The sequence below is a fragment of the Orycteropus afer genome, unplaced genomic scaffold (genome assembly GCF_000298275.1).
Source record: "Orycteropus afer afer isolate SDZICR_OR568_19922 unplaced genomic scaffold, OryAfe1.0 scaffold00020, whole genome shotgun sequence".
Taxonomy (NCBI): domain Eukaryota; kingdom Metazoa; phylum Chordata; class Mammalia; order Tubulidentata; family Orycteropodidae; genus Orycteropus; species Orycteropus afer.
Window position 1 is genome coordinate 20,383,309 of NW_006921607.1, and position 19,299 is coordinate 20,402,607.

Consider the following 19,299-nt stretch of genomic DNA (forward strand, 5'->3'; position numbering starts at 1 on the left):
TTTCTCAAGCTGAAAGAATTGAGGAAAAAATTTAAGCCTTGAGTTGCAATATTGAAAGATTCTATGGGCAAAATATTGAATGATGCAGGAAGCATGTAAAAGAAGATGGAAGGAATACAGAGTCACTGTACCAAAAAGAACTGGTTGATCTTCATTCATTTCAGGCAGCGGCATATGTTCAAGAACCAATGGTACTGAAGAAAGAAGTCAAAGCTGCACTGAAGGAACTGGCGAGAAACAAGGCTCCAGGAATTGATGGAATACCCACTGAGATGTTTCAACAAATGGATACCCCACTGGAGGCACTTACTTGGTTATGCCAAGATATTTGGAAGACAGCTACCTGGCCCACTGGCCTGACTGGAAGAGATCCATATTTGTACCTATTCCAAAGAAAGGTAATCCCACAGAATGTGGAAATTATTGAACAATAATCATTAATATCACACACAAGTAAAATCTTACTGAAGATAATTAAAACAGTTGCAGCAGTATATTGACAGAGAACTTCCAGAGTGCAAGCTGGATTCAGAAGAGGATGTAGAACAAGGGATATCATAGCTGCTGTCAGATGGATCTTGGCTCAAGGCAAAGAATACCAGAAAGATGTTTACTTGTGTTTTATTGACTGTGCAAAGGCATTTGATTTTGTGGATCATAACAAATTGTGGATAACATTGAGAAGAATGAGAATTCCAGAACACTTCATTGTACTCATGAGGAACCTGTACACAGACCAGGAGGCTGTCATAACAGAAAAAGGGAATACTGTGTGGTTTAAAATCAAGAAGGGAGTGTGTCAGGGTTGTATCCTTTTCCTGTATTTATTCAATCTATAGGCTGAGCAAATAACCCAAGAAGCTGAACTATAGGAAGAAGAACATGGTATCAAGATTGGAGGAAGAATCATTAACAACCTGTGATATGCTGACGACACAACTTTGCTTGCTGAAAGTGAGGATGACTTAAGGCTCTTAGTGATGACGACTGAAGAATACAGTCTGCAGTATGGATTACATCTCAATATAAAGAAAACAAAAATCCTCACAACTGGACCTATAAGCAGCATCATGATATATGGAGAAAAGATTGAAGTTGCCAAAGACTTCACATTGCTTGGTTCTACAATCAATGCCAATGGAAGCAGCATTTAGGACATTAGATGACATATAGCACTGGGCAAGTTGGTTGCAAAGGACCTTTTTCAAGTGCTGAGGAGCAAAGATGTCTCCTTGAGGACTAAGGTGTGCCTGATACAGGCCATCATTATTTTCAGTTGCCTTGTATGCATGTGAGAGCTGGACAATGAATAAGGAAGACCAAAGAGGAATTGATACTTTTGAGTTGTGGTGCTGGCGAAGAATGCTGGAGGTACCATGGACTGCCAAAAGAACTAACAGATCTGTCCTGGAGTAAGTACAGTTGAAATGCTCCTTGGAAGCAAGAATGGCCAGACTTCGTCTCACCTACTTTGGTTATATTGTCAGAAGGGACCATTCCCTGGGGAAAGATGTCATGCTTGGTAAGGTGGAGGGTCGACAAAAGAGGGGAAGGCCCTCAACAAGGTGGATTTACACAGTGGGTGTAATGATGGGCTCAAGTATAGCAAGGATCATGGAGCTGATGCTGGACCAGGCAGTTTCTTTCTGCTGTGCATAGGGTCGCTATGAGTTGGAGATGACTCGACGGCACCTAACAACAACAATAACATCCCTTTGTCACTCTTTCTCTCTGCAGCACCATAACTCATTTTCATGGAAACACTCCTCAAACTCTTTAGAGAAAGTTCCTCTAGGAATCTTCCTAATTCAAAACTCCTGGAGTAGACATGGATTTAAGAAAGGTACTCCTGTAAATAAATCAAACTAAAAAACAAACATGTGACAGAAAGCAGGAAGAAATCTCCAGGAAGGAGGGTTCAGACATTGCTGCAACAACAGCAGAGTCCAAGAGGAAGAGGTTCACAGACAGAGGCATCTCAGGGCCTGGTAGAATGCAACTCTGAAGGGAGAGCTGTGGCTCTGTGCTTGTTATGCGGGCACCTGAAGATGTAGGAGGGAGATGGAGGGAGCAAGGGTTAGGAGAGAACCAGCTGTCAGTTTTAGGGATGTGGGTTGGCTGACGTCACCCAGCATTCTGACCTGGGATACCTCACAGCATCTCTTTGGACTCTGGTCTAAGATTTGGATGATTTGGGAAATGGTGGGGTTTATGTTGGTGGAGACCCTTAAGTGACATGTATGTGTGTGTTTAACCTCTGTTGAGCTCTCTGATTTTTCTAACATGTGTGTGCATCACATTTGAAAGAGGGGAACAATAAACTGGTTTTGAAAAGACTGAACTCAATTCTGAGGTCAGTGGGATGCTATTATTGCCTCCACTGCTCCAGAAATAATTATTCTGAGGAAGGTAAGATCTTGTTCATACTTCTTAACACAACATGTTTTAAAGGAAGAAGCCTTCTCAATTACCATTCTCTAAATTGTTTTAGTTCTAAGAAGAAAAGTGAATCATGTGAATTAAATGTCCCATACTTAGCTATTATGGCTGCAGATTAATTTTGGGTCTGAGATCTTTATATAATCCTTCTCTGTGGCCACTTTATACTCATACGTAGACTTTGTGTTACTCTTTTGGTATTTTATATCTTATTTTATACTATATTTTATATTTTACAATATAAGTAATTTCATTGATAATGTTAGTATATTCACTACCATGATGCTGTTGACCTCTATGATGGTACATAAATTGTGTTTGTTTTCTAAAGCTTGTAAGCTAAAACTCTAGAAGGCTTACAGATGATCTAATTCAACATACCCTTTGGAAAGATGAGGAAACTGAAATTCACAAAATTAAGTGAGCTTCTTGATGTTGGCAACTTGCCTTCCACAGTCCTTTAAGAGTTCTGACCTCCATTCTAGCATAATGACATCTGGGTCCATTTGGCTGGGAATCCCCACATCTTGGTTATGGTGATTCTAAGATAAGTGGTTAAGGCCCTGGGACATCCCAGTTAATGGAGGTATAAACAGAGCTGGCCTTGAGCATACTTTGCCCCTGTGAAGTTCCCAGGTCCCTCCACATGCATCTACCAGCTCCTCCGAGCAGTGCCTTCTCCTTACACTCTCTGTATCCCTATGTTCCCACTGAGCCCATAGTAAGAGATGCCTCAGGGGACAGACATGGTGCACAAGACCTTTGGTATATGTAGAGGCAGGTTGGCTAAGTGGATGGTACATTACCTTGGAGCCCAGTAGAACTGGATTCAAATCATAGCACCCCTCTTACCTACCTGATTCCTTACCCTCCTTATGCATAAATTTTCTTACTTTGGAATGATGATGATAATATCTACTTCACAGATGGAAGGAAATGATTCATGTAAAATGTCTGGCATCAAGACTAATATAATCAAATTCCCTTTTCTTCTTCTTCAGGAAACAATAGAGAAAGGACTGGTCTGTGGAGCTCACTTTGTTCTGAGCTTGCCCCATAGTGTTTCCAAGGCTGTAAATCTTTACAGAAGCAGACTGCTTCATCATTCTCCCATGGAGGGGCTGGTGGGTCCAAACCACCGGCCTGTTGGTTAATAGCTGAATGCTTTGACCACTGCACCACCAGAGATGCTTTGTGACTAATAGGTCATATTATGACTCCTGGTAGAGACTGGGGCTCACTGCCCTGTTAGAGAATTAGGAAGAGATCTGCCTCCATGTTAGCAGAAAAGCCATCAGCTTTGCCATAAATAATATGTCACATTAGAATGGTTTAGGGCAATAGTCTGGCAACCTCTGTATATTAAATATTTTCAATTCATTGATTATACTCCCATTGGCTATCCAAAGAATGTTGAGATCTGGTGCAGCAGGGCATGCCTAAGACTGGTGCATGTGGTCAGTGGCATCCCCAAGGATGTCTTTCATCCATCACTTTGTTGCCCTGGAGACACCTTCATTGTACTCACAGGCAGTGGACCACAGTGCGTCCTTCCCTCCCATCATACTGCTCCTGCCACTTCTCCAGTCGTCGAACTACTTTGAGCAGAGAGCGCTTAGAGGGGGGTGTGTCCCGGTAGGCTGGCCAGCCAATGTACTGGAGGTGCTGGACTATATGATACCCATCCTGTGGCTGAGAACAGAGATACTGTTAGGGCTGATCTGCTGAAGAGGCTTGGGGATTCTAGCCCAGATACCCTGGGACTGCATAGAAATCACTGTAGTAGAAGACAGACTAAATGGGGTCTAAGCTTATGAAGAGGAGAGACACAGATCATCCTCTTATCTACCTCTTATGAGCAGTTTCAACTGCCATGAATGCCCTCCCCCCTGTCTGCCTGGAAAACTTCCTCTATGGAAGCCTATCCTGGCTCTTCTGGGCAGAGTTTTTCTCTCTGTGTGAGGCTCATGTGCCAGAACATACCTCACTTTTCCAGTAGACAAAGAATCCCAAGAGCAGGGATTGAGTTCTGTCCACCCTGGGCCCCCAATACCAAGTACACATCTGAGTGCTGTAGTTAGTCATCTTTTTTGTAGAATATTAATCTGCCTCTCTCCCCCTCAGTATGCCTATACCCAGCTGGTGAATTTCCCTAGGGAAGCAAGTAATTATTTTTCATCTCTGTGTGCCCAGAGTCTAGCCCAAAGCTTACTGGATCCAATCAAGGGCTGTATCGACTCATGCTAAAAGAGTGTGCCACAGTGGGGAAGAACTAATTTCTGAGAAGTTGTGTCTACATGGTAGCAAGTGCGTCAGGAAACAGGCAGATGGCAGGCTGGATTTTGCTCTTTGCATCGTTGTGTTTTGGAGTCATTCCTAGGTCTGGAGCTGGAATCAGCAAAGACATTGCTTTCCCAAGGAAGTGATTATCAGTAGAGCAGAACACAGAATTGCAGCCAGCGCTGCAGGATCCTCTCCCTGCAGCCTCCATCTGCTTTAGGGAGGAGATGCATAGGGAGTGATAGTGGAGTTGACTTACCCGAGCCATGTTACAGATGCGGAATATTCTGTGGATGATGTCTTCGTCAATGTCTGCAGAGACAAACTCCACCTGGATGGGCCCATAGCACCCGGAGGTCTTCTCAGGCCAGTATTGCATGCAGAGCTAAGGCAAGGAAAGAGGTCACAGGAAGAGACCAAGCAAGGGGGAGACATTCATTTCGTTTATCATTGATCTTTTCTTATTGCCAGCAGAGTGCACTGGCTAGAAAGGCAGTGTGTTACATAGGAGTTCAGACTCAACCCCCCCACTGAGGAATAGCCAGCCACTCTTTTGATTGTTAAAAGATCATGGCTCTGGACAGGAAATATTGGGCTGAAAAATGTTTGCTGACTTCAAACTACATGTTAAGATTTCTGGGGCTCAATTTTCTCATCTGCCAAATGGGGAGATTATTATCTATCTTGAAGTGTTGTCAGGATTAAATAGAACAGAGTAAGGGGAGGGTAGGTATAATTTAGTTTTCTTCCCACCAACATGAATCATGGCCAACTTTTCCCGTTCTAGGCAAACCTTCACAGTGTTGATTTCATGATCAATTCATCAGTAGTTTATTTTGTTTGTTTGTATTTTTTTTTCTGAAGAAGGCTTTGGCATCAAACAAGCTTAGGTCCAAATCAAGGCTCTGCTACTTAATAGCTTGTGACCGGGGGCTCAGTTGTCTCATAGGTAGAGCAGGGATGATTTTACCTTGGACCAAGAGATAATCAAACATGGTGTTAATAAAACTTGCTTGTTATTGTTTCTGTTTCTCTGGAATTGGAAAGTAGAGCCTATAGCTGAGAGTAAATGGTGATGGCTGCCCCTGCATCTAAGACAGTAGTTAGCAATTGAAGGCCGCTTTGTTTCCCAGGCAACATATGGCAAGACCTGGAGCCCAGTCTGGCTTTCACAACTGGGTGTTACCACAGGCATCTGGTAAGTTGAGTCCAGGGATGCTTCTGATAATTGTAACAGTCATTATAGTCCACAGAGTTATCCAGCCCAAATTATCAATAATGCTGAGCTGAGAAACCCTCATCTAAGGTCATAAATTGTTCCTCAGCTTTATGGGTATCATCAAGAAGGAGAAATGGATATTTCATTGTCCCTGGACCTGTTGAACTACCTGATAATCACAATTGGGGGAAAAAATGTTGGAGAAGGTAGCATGGGGAGGAGTATGGCTCCTGAGAGAGGCAAAGCATGCCCTCAAATTTCTGGTTTCCAAGGGGCATGGAGATGGACCCTGTCCAGGTCAGAGTTGGAGCACATAAGAGAGCTAAGATTGGTTCTACAGGCTTTCTGGGGACTACTATAGCATGGCTAAAGACCATGTGTTAGAAAGGCCTTCTCTTTGACAGTTTCCCAGAAGGTGTAGCTGAGGCTCACAAAGACCCACCAAGGCTTTTGAGAGGAGCTTGGGATTGAGTCTGTCATCAGTGCCATCCACCACGGCTCATACCAAGTTTGCAGGCAAGAAGCTCAGCTGACAGAGGTGACCACACAAATACAGTGGCCTTCTTACAGCCACCATAGATGCAGGGTTTTCGTGAGACACAATGATTGCTCTCCTCTTCGTTGAAAGAGAAGACAATTCACCCTGGGGAGTCACATGAGAGAACATCTTGTATTCCTTCCTTCCTCCAGACCCAGCCACAGAAGGGAAGAGTTGGGAGCAGGGAGGGAGGAGGAGAGAGAAAAGCATGCATCTCCCACCTCCCTAGCTGTGGGTCCCAAAATGCTAGCTTAACCAAAAAGCAAACTCACTGACATCAAGTCAATTCCAACTCATATTGACCCCACTGGGTTTCTAAGGTTGTAAATCTTTACAGGAGCAGAGCATCCCACCTTTCTTCTGTGCAGGGGCTGGTGGGGTCAAACCACTGTCTTTTGGTTAGCACCCAAATGCTACACCACCAGAGTTCCTTGAAATGCTAGCTTCCAAACCAACCAAACCCAGTGCCGTCGAGTCGATTCCAACTCATAGTGACCCTTCCTTGGGTTTCCAAGGAGGTATCTCTACAGAAGTAGATTGCCCAATCTTTCTTCCAAGGAGTGGCTGGTGGGTTTGAACTGTCAGCCTTCTGGTTAGAAGTCAAATGCCTTAGGCCTATGCCACCAGAGCTCCCAAAATGCTAGCTTAGGGATGATATTATGTACCTTACATTAGTGGTCAGCATTCTATGGTTCACAGGCCAAATCTGGCCAGCCACCTGTTCTTGTAAAGATAGTTGTATTAGAACACAGCCACAGTCACTTCTTTACGTATCATCTATGGCTACTTTCTCACTGCAACAGGCAGAGCTGAGGGGGCAGGGGCTGGTCATAGGGGCCTCTGAGGCTGGACAGTCATCTGTTGAGTTGTGCAATAATGACAAATCCACAATTTGAACTTCATTTCTCTTTGCCACTGGCTCTTCTGCCTTGCAACCTTCACAGTAATGAGAAGCTGGTACAGATAAGTCTGAGGCTGACCAGAGAAATCGGAATTAATCAGAACTGTCCGTTACAAAATAAATAAATAAATAAATAAATAACTGCCTTTATCACCTGCATTGAATTTAGCCCTGTTGGAGTTTGATCCTGACACGTGGTACATGGATCCGAGGCATCAAGGAAAGTCTATTACCCCCAATATTTTCAGTCTGGAGAAAATGCGGAATGATTTGTTGCTTTTAATAAGATTTCCAGACCAATTTCTTAAGCTAATAGCTTCGACTATGCCTCAAACAGGGCTCTTATATTTTGAGACATTTCTCTGCATTTGATTTTCCAGGTCACCCTCCCATAATGCCCAGAGGCTGGTGAAAGTTTCAGGGTCCCTCTAATCCTAAATCAAAACTGTCCTTACACTCAAGCTGCCTAATTCGAGACCACATCAGCAACCACATGGGTAACATTCAGCCCAGTGATGTGTGGGCAGAGGAGGCATTTAAGCTGCCAAGGATGATCAGGGTCTCCCCCACAGCTCTGCAGGTTGCACATAATCTAGCCATAAGAAATGGGGAAAAAAAGGGTTGAAGCCAAGTGTTCTGTTCCTGGTGACCCTTTGGGTCTCAAAAATGAGCCTCACAACAAGAAACGTCCTCTATGGTTTAGCTCAAAACTCTCCTTGTAAATGGCATTCGAGTGGTGTGGTTATGCTCCATGGATGCTGCCATTTTGGCCTTGGTATGCAGCACAGCAAAAGGCAGGATAATGTGCGAGGACCCCCTAAGTGACACTTACCCTAATTGCCCTGGGTTCAAATCCTAGCTCTGTCACTTTCTAGATGAGTGACTTGGCCAGATCTTTGAACTTCCCAGGGTTCAGTTATGGGTAGCTGTGAATTTTAATGTGTCTCCTCCACACAGCGATCTGTATCTAGTGAATACTCCATAAATGTGAGTTGTAGTTATTAGGCAATGTGGGGAGGGTTATTTAAAACAAGTGATTTTTTTTTTTTTTTTTTCTATTTAGGAGACCTTATGAGAATTTCTCTTTAGGATAATACCCAATCCATTGCCCTTGTGAAAAGTCCTCATCAGCCAGATTGAGGCAGCAGTGGAGACAGGCAACAACCTGGTTATGGAGACACTGGGATATGGGGAGAGATTTATGAGTTTGTCTTGAATGGGACCCAGAAGATAAAAGAAGAAAGTTAGGAGTACAGTGGAAGCAGCAAAAGGGTAGAAGGTAACCCGATGTGTCGTGTGACCCCTACCATGTGTGTCAACCCCACAGTGGAACTGTTCCATAGGGTTGTTTTGGCTCTAATATTTACAGCTTTCCTTTTGTGGTGCAGCTGAGTGGGTTTGAACTGGCCACCTTAAGGCTAGTAGAAGTCTAGCACAAACTTTATGTACCACAGAGGGACCTGTGACCCGCTCTGTGATGGTTAATGTTATGTGTCAAGTTGGCTAGGCTACGATTCTCAGTGGTTTCACAGACATTATGTAATCATCATCCATTTTGTGATGTGATGTGAGCAGCCAATCAGTTGGAAGAGGAGTTTCCTAGGGGGTATGGCCTGCATCCAATACATACAGATGTTCTGACAAAGCTTATGCTTTCCCTTAATCCTACATCCATCTTGTCATACTCTGACATCTGGTTCTTTGCATATGGGCAAGTAGCCTGCTGCCTGACCTGTAGATTTTGGAATCAACTGCCCTTGCAACCATGTGAGTCAGGAGAAGCCTCCAGCCTGCTGCTTGTCCCACAGATTTAGGACTTGCTAGCCTCCAGAATTGCATGAGCCATTTCCTTGAAATAAATCTCTCTTTATATATTTATATATATGCTTCACTGGGCTCCTCTAGAGCAAACCTCCTAAAAATTCAGATTTATGACAGTGTGTACAACACTCACTGTGCATGGACTTGGGGTAGAAATGAGCAAGCAACTGAACTTGCTCCTGGGTGACACAAAGGTAGAGCCAACAGAGACCATTTGTGACCTGAAGAGCCAGACCACATCACATAACACTTACAGAACTCTTGGGGAAGGAGGATAAATTCTCCTTAAAAGGCCCTGAAAATAGGAGTTCAAAGAAGCTCCGTTAGCTCTCTATAACCAGAAGGCCCCAGCTGACCTTAGGGTCCCATTGACACTCAATTCAACCTTGGTATTTTCTATTTCAAGTGGAAAGCTTTTTAACCTGCTGCTTCCAGGAACAGATTCAAGGTCTTCAGACTAGTGTATGGACCAAGGGCAGTGTTGGTTCTGTGGTAGAATTTTTGCTTTCCGTGTAGGAGATCTGGGTTTGATTCCTGCCCAATGCACCTCAAGCTCAACCACCACCCATCTGTCACTGGAGGTTTGTGGGTTGCTATGATGCTGATGGTAGCATAGTACCTAAGGCACTTGACTGCTAACCAGAAGGCTGGCGGTTCAAACCCACCAGCCACTCCTCAGAAGGAAGGTTGGGCAATCTACTTCCGCAGTGATACCACCTCAGAAATCTAAGGAGGAGTCGTTATGAGTTGGGTCTGACTCAAGGGCAAATAACAGCAGCAACAACAATGATGCTGAAGAGGTTTCCAGACAAAGACAGACTAGGATGAAAGGCCTGATAGTCTACTTCCTAAAATCAGCCAGTGAAACCTCTATGGATCACAATGATCCATATAATCAGAGACTGTCTTCAAGGCAGCTAACAACAGAGTATGGATCAACCCTCATTTCCAGCCTCATCTCTTAGTATGCCCCTCCTACCCTTCCCTTCTCAACAGTCTGGGGAGGGGTGTTGTTGCCTGCTGCAGGGAGAGCTTCTCCTCTGCAGAGACACGCGTGGAGTGGTGATGACCACAGCTGAGAGGGGCAGCCAGTTCAGTAGTTGCTGATGCTGTAGAAATGGCCAAGATTCTTCCAGAAGAGCAGAGGAGTTTTTGCTTTTTATTGTCAGAATGAATTAAACCCAGCAAACTGCCATGAAGCCTGTGTGGACAGCTCTGGAACAGCTGCCACACATTAGTCCATCTAGTGATCTCCATAGCTCTTTGGGTCATGAACAGATGTCCTTCAGGGGTGCAAGTTCATGTGTGAAATATAACAAATACAGAGATAGCTTCATTCATTAAACATCTTTTTCTTGCTGATGGAATCAGAAAGCTTGTTAGCCACTGGAATAAACACGCTCAGATGAATTCAATGAAAACTAGCCTGTGGGCCTATTTTTGGACTAAACACTTTAAAAGCATCATTTCAATGTACATAACTTATGCCTTTTGTCAATTAAAAAAAAAATTTTGAGAAAACAGAAAGGCCAAATAAATATTAGAGTTTCAAAAATTAAGGACTCTACTTATTAAGTTCCCTGTGACCCATAAGGGGGGAAAAAAAACAACCAATACTTGGCCACCTAGATGTGAAGTGACTTAGTATATGGAGAAGAGAAATAGAAAAGAACTACCTCAATTGATTTCAAAATTCAGATCAGTGATTATGAAACTCCATTAAGTCGATTTTCTAAAGAACCCAAAATATACAATTGGCTTTAACACTGTGTCCAGTTAAGGAAGACAGACTGTGCGTGCTGCAGTGGGTGGGAAACAAGGCATAGAAAGAGACAGGCATGGACGGGAATCAAAGCATGGTCAGACACCTCTCCTCCAGTGAATAATTTAGTAGCCCCATGAGGTGAATAATGCCATTTCCACTTACTGTTGCAACAGTTGCATCAGCGTTTGTTTGGGAAAGAAAGGAGGCTAAGAATTGAAAATACCTATAGAAAAGACTTGATGAGGTGGAAGGTCAAGGTGAAGGTTGAGGGTTCAATTTAGAAAGAAGTACTGGTTGACATGGTTGGCTGCTTACAGAAATGTTGGAGGTTTGAATCCACTTAGAGGCACCTTGGAAGAAAGACTTGTTGATTCATTTCCAAAGCATCAGCTACTGAAAACCCTGTGTAGCACAGTTGAACTCTGACACACAGGGCCAACATGAGTTGGAATTGACTTGATGGGAACTGGTTTACTGAAGAGACAGCTAAATTATTCAGCATAAAAAGGGAAACACTTTTAGGGAGAGGCAGAAGAGCTGAGAAAGGAGAGGAAGGAGGTAGCAAGAGGAAGAAAGTGATTTGGGCAACAGGAGTGAGGACGCTTAAGAACAAGGATGTTCAACCTTTCAACCTTAAGTCATAGGCCTTGTTTGGTTAGGACCCCACATTGGTGTGTTTCCTCAATGAAGCCTGAGCTGGAACTTGGAAGCAAGCATGAAAATGTGGCCCTCTTCAAATCTTAGGGGTGGCTTTCCACAGGATGTAAATTTCCAATGACAGAGTGAATTTGGCTGATATCTCGTTACATTTATCTAACAGATGAGAACATTGGCACTTGGGGAAGTTAAGAAACTGGCCCAGTCAACACAGCAAGTAAATGACAGGGCTAGAACTTGAACTGAGGCCCCTTGGTCCCAACTTTTTATTCTACGTTTGCTCCCCACTATCAGCCACTCTTCAGAAGGAAGGTTGGGCAATGTACTTCCGTAGTGATACTGCCTTGGAAACCCAAGGAGGGGTCGCTATGAATCGTGGCCGACTCGACAACACATAACAACAACAACATTCTAATGCTGGTAGAAGCAGAGGTACAGGCCCTTATGAAATCAGACCTGAGATTTGCTGAGACACAGACATGAGCATTCTGTGTATTTTACTAGCACATTAGGCTGCGTTTTCACAAGCAGCGATAAAAAGGGGGACATCAATGTTTGTAATTTGCCCTGCAGGCACAACGACGGGAAGAGACAGCTCTGAAATATCACTGCTGCTTTTTTCCTGGGAGGATGAAGAGCTTGTCTCTCTCACTTCTGGAAGCTGTGTGGGAATATGTCATATCCTTTCCCTTCATTCTTGGTCCCATCCACTCGCACCTTTCCACGTGGCTTCACATAGTTTGAACTCTCATAGTGGGAACCTTGGAACTGAATAATTTCACTTTCATATGAACTTTAAAGTAAGGAGAGGACATCTGGTGGCACAGTGGCTGAGACATTAGGCTACTAACCAAAAGTTCAGCAGTTCCACCCAATGGGAGCAAGATGAGGCAGTCAGCTTCCATAAAGACTTACAGCCTTGGAAACCTTATGGGGAAGTTGTACTGTGTCCTATAGGGGCACTATGAATCAGAATCAACTTGATGGTAGTGGTTTGGTTTTGGGTTTAAAGTAAAGAAACATGGTTCCTTTACCCAGGTGTCAATAAATTAGTGATCACCAGCTACTGGGGTCTAAAAGGGAGTTCATGGATGGTACAAACTGTTAAGCACTTGGCTATTCAAAAGTTTGGCAGTTCAAGTCCATTAAGAGGTGTCTCAGAAGAGGCCTTGAGATCTACTTCTGAAAAATCACAGCCACTGAAAAGCCTATGGAACCCAATTCTACTCTGAAGTGCATGAGGTTTGCCATGAGTTGCAATGGACTCAGTGGCAACTGGTTTGGTGTTTGGGGCCTGGAAGTCCAGTTACTTAAATGATAGCAAACATCTTCTCCCTCCCTGGCAGGAGATCCTGGGGTTGGGTTGGTGATGGGCTGTGTGACTTTGGACAAAACTCTCCTCCTGTCTGGGCCTCAGCTTCTTGATCTGTGAAATAAGGGTGAAGTTGATCGGGGTCAGATCAGTAGTTTCCAAAGTGGAGTCCATAACATTAGCAGGAGAGGGCAATGAGGTATTGCCAAAGTCTTTAAAAGCTAAAGGGAGGTCATGCTGTTGTCCTGGCATGGAGGAAACTGAGTCTCTGGCTTTGGGCTAGAACTGGAGCATTCATTATGGTAGTTCTGCATATGATATGACCTATAGATCAAAGTTCCCTGGGGCAGTCATGTTTATGGAGAAAATTAACTAATTATTACTATTTCATAAGAACAGTTTGAAAAATAAAAACAGCAGATCCATAGAGGGAAGACGTGGGAAATAATGCAAGGTACTTGGAGAACAACTGGAATATACAATCTCTAAGATTTTAGCTTACCATCTGGCAGTTTGTCATACCATAGTGAATTGTGTGTTGCTATGAAGCTGAAAGCTATGCCACCAATATACCAACAGGGTCACCCATGGTAGTCAAGTGTCAGCAGAGTTTCTAAATGAGACAGATGAGAGAGAAATGCCTGGTGATCTACTTCCAACAATTAGCTAATGAAAACCCTATGGGTTATAAGAGATTGCTGTCCGACATAGTATGGAAGATGAACTACTCAGGCTGGAAGGCACTCAAAATACACAGTGGCCGCAACAATGGACTCAGGTCCTAATGATTCTGAAGACGGCACAGGACTGGATATGCTTTGTTCTGTGGTACATGGGGGCACCATGAGTCAGAGCCAACTTAACACTAACAACAACAACAAAGATTTAGCAGTGTAGAGAGTGCTCTCTAGAATCAGTGGCAATACTTAGAAACTCAGATGAGGCTCCAAGTACAGTCAATATAATAAAGGAACAGAACATTTCAGGCATGTGGAGGTACAAGAAACTGAAGTGAAGCTGAACCTCATTGACCCCCAATCTGACTCTAGGCTGATGCGGTGGTGTGTGGTGGTCATCTCCTGTTCAATTCCTCCATAGCTGCCTACGCAGCTTGAGAGCAATGTGACATGTGCCCTGGACACTGTCTTTTCTTTCACTTCTGCTTCTTGGTCAGCTTTTTCCTCTTGATTCTGGAAGGGGATGCTCAGCTATGGTTCAGGACAGCAGGCAGCCTCTTGGTTGCTCTGAGCCTTGCAAACTGTTCCTCATGGTGGTGAACTTGGCCCTAGCAGGCAGAGTTAAGCGCTGACTCTGAGGACACATGACATTTCTGGAGTGTCTTCCCACTCAAGGTATAGCTGAGATGATTCTCTCTGAAGATGATTCCATTCTGTCTGATGCTAAAGACAGCCTTAGACACGGAGATCACTTTCTAGAAAGCCCATTCCATGGGGATGGGGAGATTTTTCATGTCTCTCCCCCCCCCCCTTTAAATCTCTGTCATGCCTAAGTTTGTGCCAGACACATTGTAGGTTCTCAAAAAATATTAAGTTGATGAATGAATAATTGAACAAGGCCTAGAAGGCATGCTCCTTGACCTTGCTGTGTGGGTCAGCAGGATTGTGTTCCATTGGTGAGGTGGACATGTATCTCTTCCTTGGCTCTCCATATGTTGCTCCCTCATGGCTCCTGATGGACTTTGGACTCTGATTCAGACATGGCCTTTGTCCATCTGAAACCACTTTCCACTCCAATACCTAATTCTGATTCTAACTTTCTCTATTATTTTACACTCATACCCTGCCCTTATTCTGACCTCTATTTCTCTGGGTCTGAATTTCTGGTTTCAGTTTTATTTCTTGTATTACTAAAATATTAGCAGCTTAAAACAATACAAAAGTTATTATATCAGTCTAAAAAAACTCACTGTCATTGAGTCAGATCCTACTCAGAGTGACCCCTCCTTGGGTTTCCTAGACGGTATCTCTATGGAAGTAGATTGCCCAATCTTCCTTCCAAGGAGTGGCTGGTGGGTTTGAACCACCAGCCTTCTGGTTAGCAAATGCCTTAGGCACTATGCCACCAGAGCTCCCATTGTATCAGTCTAGAGGTCAGAAATCCAAAATGAATCTTAAGGGGTTAAAGATGTCAGCAGGGCTGCATTCCTTTTTGGAATCTAGAAGAGAATCTATTCATTGCCTCTTCCATCTTCCAGAGGCTGTCCACAGCCCTTGGCTTGTGGCCACATCACTACCATCTCTTCCATTGCCTTTCATTTACTTTGATCCTCTTGCCTCCTTCCCATAAGAACCCATGTGATTACAATAGACCCACCTAGATAACCCAGGATAATCTCTACCTTAAGATTTTGAACTTAATCACATCGGCAAAGTCCTTCTGCCATGTAAGGTCACATAGTTACCAGCTCAAAAGATTGTTGTTTTGTTTTTGTTGTTGTGTTGTTGTTATGTGCCATTGAGTCAGACCTGACTCATAGCAAGCCCTCCTTGGGTTGCCAAGGCAGCAGCATCACTGTGGAAGTAGATTGCCCAACCTTCCTTCCGAGGAGTGACTGGGGGTTTTGAACCGCCAGACTTCTGGTTAGCAGTCAAGAGCCTTAGGCACTACACTACCAGAGCTCCTTTAACCAGCTTCTTTTGAGTCAATTCTGACTCATGGCAACCCCATGTATGTCAGAGTAAAACTGTGCTCCATAAAGTTTCCAATAGCTGATTCTTTTGAAAGTAAATCACCATGGTTTTCTTCTGAGATATTGTTCTCTCCATGGACTCAAACCACAAACCTTTTGGTTAGCAGCCAAGTGCATCAACCATTGACACCACATAGACTCCATGGACATCTTTGTTGTTGTTGTTGTTATGTGCCGTGGAGTCGGACCCGACTCATAGCGACCGCTCCTTGGGTTTCCGAGGCAGTATCACTACGGAAGTAGATTGCCCCATCTTCCTTCCGAGGAGTGGCTGGTGGGTTTGAACTGCCAGCCCTCTGGTTAGCAGTCAAGTGGCTTAGGCACTATGATACCAGAGTTCCTTGGACATCTTTAGGAGGCCATTATTCTGCCTACCTAAGAATCTCATCCTATGGCTGGCATGGAGGGCCTTTTGCACTTTCTAAACAACATGGGTGTGTGTGGCATGACTTTGAGGAGGGCTTCTTTCTGTTTTCTGGTCCCTGTGGTTTCTAGCCTATGCATAGCATGCACGAAGATGAAGGAGACCTTGTCAATGCTGCTGGACTTGGTTGAAAAGATTCTTTCTGACCAGTATGGAAAACCGTATCTGCTAAACGTCATCTGCTAAATGTTATGGTTCTAGGATTGTGTCCCAAAGGAGCTTTGGTGGCATGGTGGATAAGGGACTTGACTGCTAACTGGAAGGTCAGTGGTTCAAACCCACCAGGTGCTCTGTGGAAGGAAGATGGGACGATCTACTTCCATGAAGATTTACAGCCTTGGAAACCCAATTGGGGTGGCTATGAGTCAGAAATGACTTGATGGCAGTGAGTTTGGTTTTTGGTTAATCTGACCATAGGCCTGTAGAGTCCTAAAGAGCTAGAAACATCTCTAAGGTCAAATGCAGCTGCTTTGAGAGTCTTTATCTTGAGCCCCCACTGATCATAATTCTTCAAACAGTAGTCACTGCAGAATGGGAGAATATTTGTAGCTAAAGATGGCCAATTGAACAAAGTAGTGTAGAATTTGGACCAGAGACAGACATATCTGGGTAGCAGTACAAGAAAAAGAAGCACTGTGAGAGCTCACATCCTTGCCTTACCCCTAATTTTCTGTGACTTACAGGTAACTTATGTAGCCCTACTGTAACCCTCAATAGGAGGCCTGTACAGACCACAGGGTGGCAGACCACCAGGTGTGGCATTGGTGCTCCAGGGAGCAATCTAGTGATGCTTGGAACCTAATGGAAGCCTGTCCATGTTCCAGGGCTGGCCCCAGCCTTGGGTTGGCTTGCCAGACAAAGCTGAAGCCACTTCAGAGAAGCACTGCTCCAGGTGCTGAGGGCGGCTTTTCTGATGCTCACGCTGTGTCATTGTTTATTTTCGCAAGGCGCCCAGCTGCTGCAGTGATGATATTTATATCAATAAGTGCTCTATTCATCTGCCGCCGGCTTCAGGGGCTGCTTGCCAGCTGCATATGACAGCCAACCTTGGGGCACTTCTGAGCCTGACATTTTTACATTTAGAGAATCAAGTCTCAAAGGCTGTATCAACATCTGGGGCTGAAAGATCCTTCATTCATTTAGGACCCACCCCGGAAGAGGGGAAGATAGCCAATGACCTTGACCTTTGCCTCTCTGTCTGCCCCAAAGTGAGGTTCTCTGAAGCAGCCCTCTGTGCCCGAGTTCCAATCTTGCAAAAAAGGATGTTGGAGAAAGGCAACAGCACACAGGCTTTCAGAGACTCCACTTCACCCATGATTTCATCATGAAGCAGAGTTCAGCGTTTTACCTTCTAAGGCAAAGGAAGAGGGTAGTGGTACCACTGACTCTAGAACTCTGCAGGGGTCTTAGGCATACAGGACTCTATTTATTTCCGGTTATCTCAGTTGCCACCCTTCCACTGTTCAGGCTCCAAACCTCAGAGTCATCCTTGATTTCTCTTTTCTTTCACATGCCATATTCAATCTGTCAGGATATTTTGTTGGCTTTACTTTCAAAATATATCCAGAATTCACTCCACGGCTATCACAACGCTTTGAGGCACTATCATCTGTGGCCTAGATTCTTGGAGTTGCCTCCTCTCTGGTCTGTCTGCTTCTGCTCTTAGGAATCACCACCCTTTCCCACACCAATAGTCTATTCTCAACACAGCTATTTGAAAATAGCCTATGTCACTCTTCTGCTCAAAACCTTTCAGTCGCTCCCCATTTCTCTCAAAATAAAATCCTGAGTTCTTCCTATGACCTTCAGGGCCCTCCATGACCTGGCCTTACTGAGTCTCTGACCTCATCTGTGATGTGGCAACACCCAATTTCCTATTAGAAAGCTAAGTCACCTCCTTCAAGTCTTTGCTTAAATATTGCCTTGTCAATGAGGCTGACTCTGACCACCCTATGAAAATTGCATCCCATGTCCCAGCCTGAGCTTTCTCAAGTTTCATTATTCTGCCCTCTTATTTTCTTTTTCCATAGCACTCACCAGCTGATTTCTTTGTTTTGTCTGTCTTGTTCATTGATGCATACAAGTACCTAGGACAGTGCCTGGCAAATAGTAGCTGCTCAGCAAATATGGGTTGACTGAATGAAGTGGACCTTTCCTGAATGTGGCTCTCACAGACATGTCCCAAGCTGCACTCCATTTCATTCCCTACTAACCTGCTCCTCTCCCTGCGTCCATGCTTTTCCAGCTCCTCTCCCTACCCTCTCTTGCTCCTCTTCTTGCCTCCTCATCTTGGCTAATTCCACACTGGATGCCTGATTACCCAGACTAGGAACTTTGCTTCATCAGTGGTTTCTTCTCTTTCAGCTCTCACATCCAACTGCTCCTAGATATTACGGACTTCACCCACAGAAACATCTTCACATCCAGCCCCAGTTGTCCTACTTGCTGGGCACTTCCCCAGTTCTAGTCATCACCTGTATTTTCTGCTCATTTCCAATGTGCTCCTCCCCAATCTCCTGGTTTTTAGGCTGTCCTTCCAGTCTTTCTTTCTCACTGGTTTCCAGACTTAGCTTTCTAATAGGAAATTGGGTGTTGCCACATCACACCTTACACTCTCAGGATCTCTCCTCCTTGCACAGCAACTGTTTTCCAGCTGAGTTCCTGAGAACCCCAGGGATTCCACAAAGGTACCTGGAGTGATGGACGGTCCCAGGGGCACCACAAGAGGTCAAGATCCCCAAACCTTGTGCTGCAGCACAAGCAGCTCTTGATCATACCTTCTGCTGACATCAGGCTTTCATGGCAGCTCTTATTTGAAGAAAGGATTTTGTTGTTCAAAAAGTAGAAGTCTGATACAGGACAGGCCCAAACTCTAGCCTGGCCTCTGATGCTCTTTATAAGCAGAGCCCTGCTGCATTTTCTAGCCCAATCACCGTCTCCTACTCTTTATATATCCCAAGGCCTAGCCACAGTGGAACAGGAGCTGCTCTGTGAATAAATCTGCACACATTCACCCCCTCCTTGCCTTTGCCCCTGCTTTCCCTCTGCTCAGAATGCCTCTTCCCAGCTAGTTCTTCCCCTGAAGCCCACACCTTCTTCTTCAAGGCCAAAGTCACCTTCTTTTTGAAGTCTTCCCTCACCCTCTGGGCAGAATTAATTGTTCCCTGCTCCCAGCCAACACAGCACTTCCTGCTGACCTCTATTATAACACTGCCACATGAGGCTGGGACAAT

General features: G+C 44.5%; 1 protein-coding gene across 1 annotated transcript in view; it reads right to left on the reverse strand.

The window, feature by feature from the left end:
• PTPRT (protein tyrosine phosphatase receptor type T) overlaps positions 1-19,299 on the reverse strand; it is a 557,720-nt gene that overhangs the window by 3,982 nt on the left and 534,439 nt on the right. Inside the window, exons 23-24 of the mRNA XM_042783611.1 lie at positions 4,979-5,104; positions 3,968-4,131 (exon numbers count right to left, since the gene is read on the reverse strand). Of these exons, the coding sequence (XP_042639545.1) occupies positions 3,968-4,131; positions 4,979-5,104 (290 nt within the window). The remainder of the gene's footprint in view (positions 1-3,967; positions 4,132-4,978; positions 5,105-19,299) is intronic.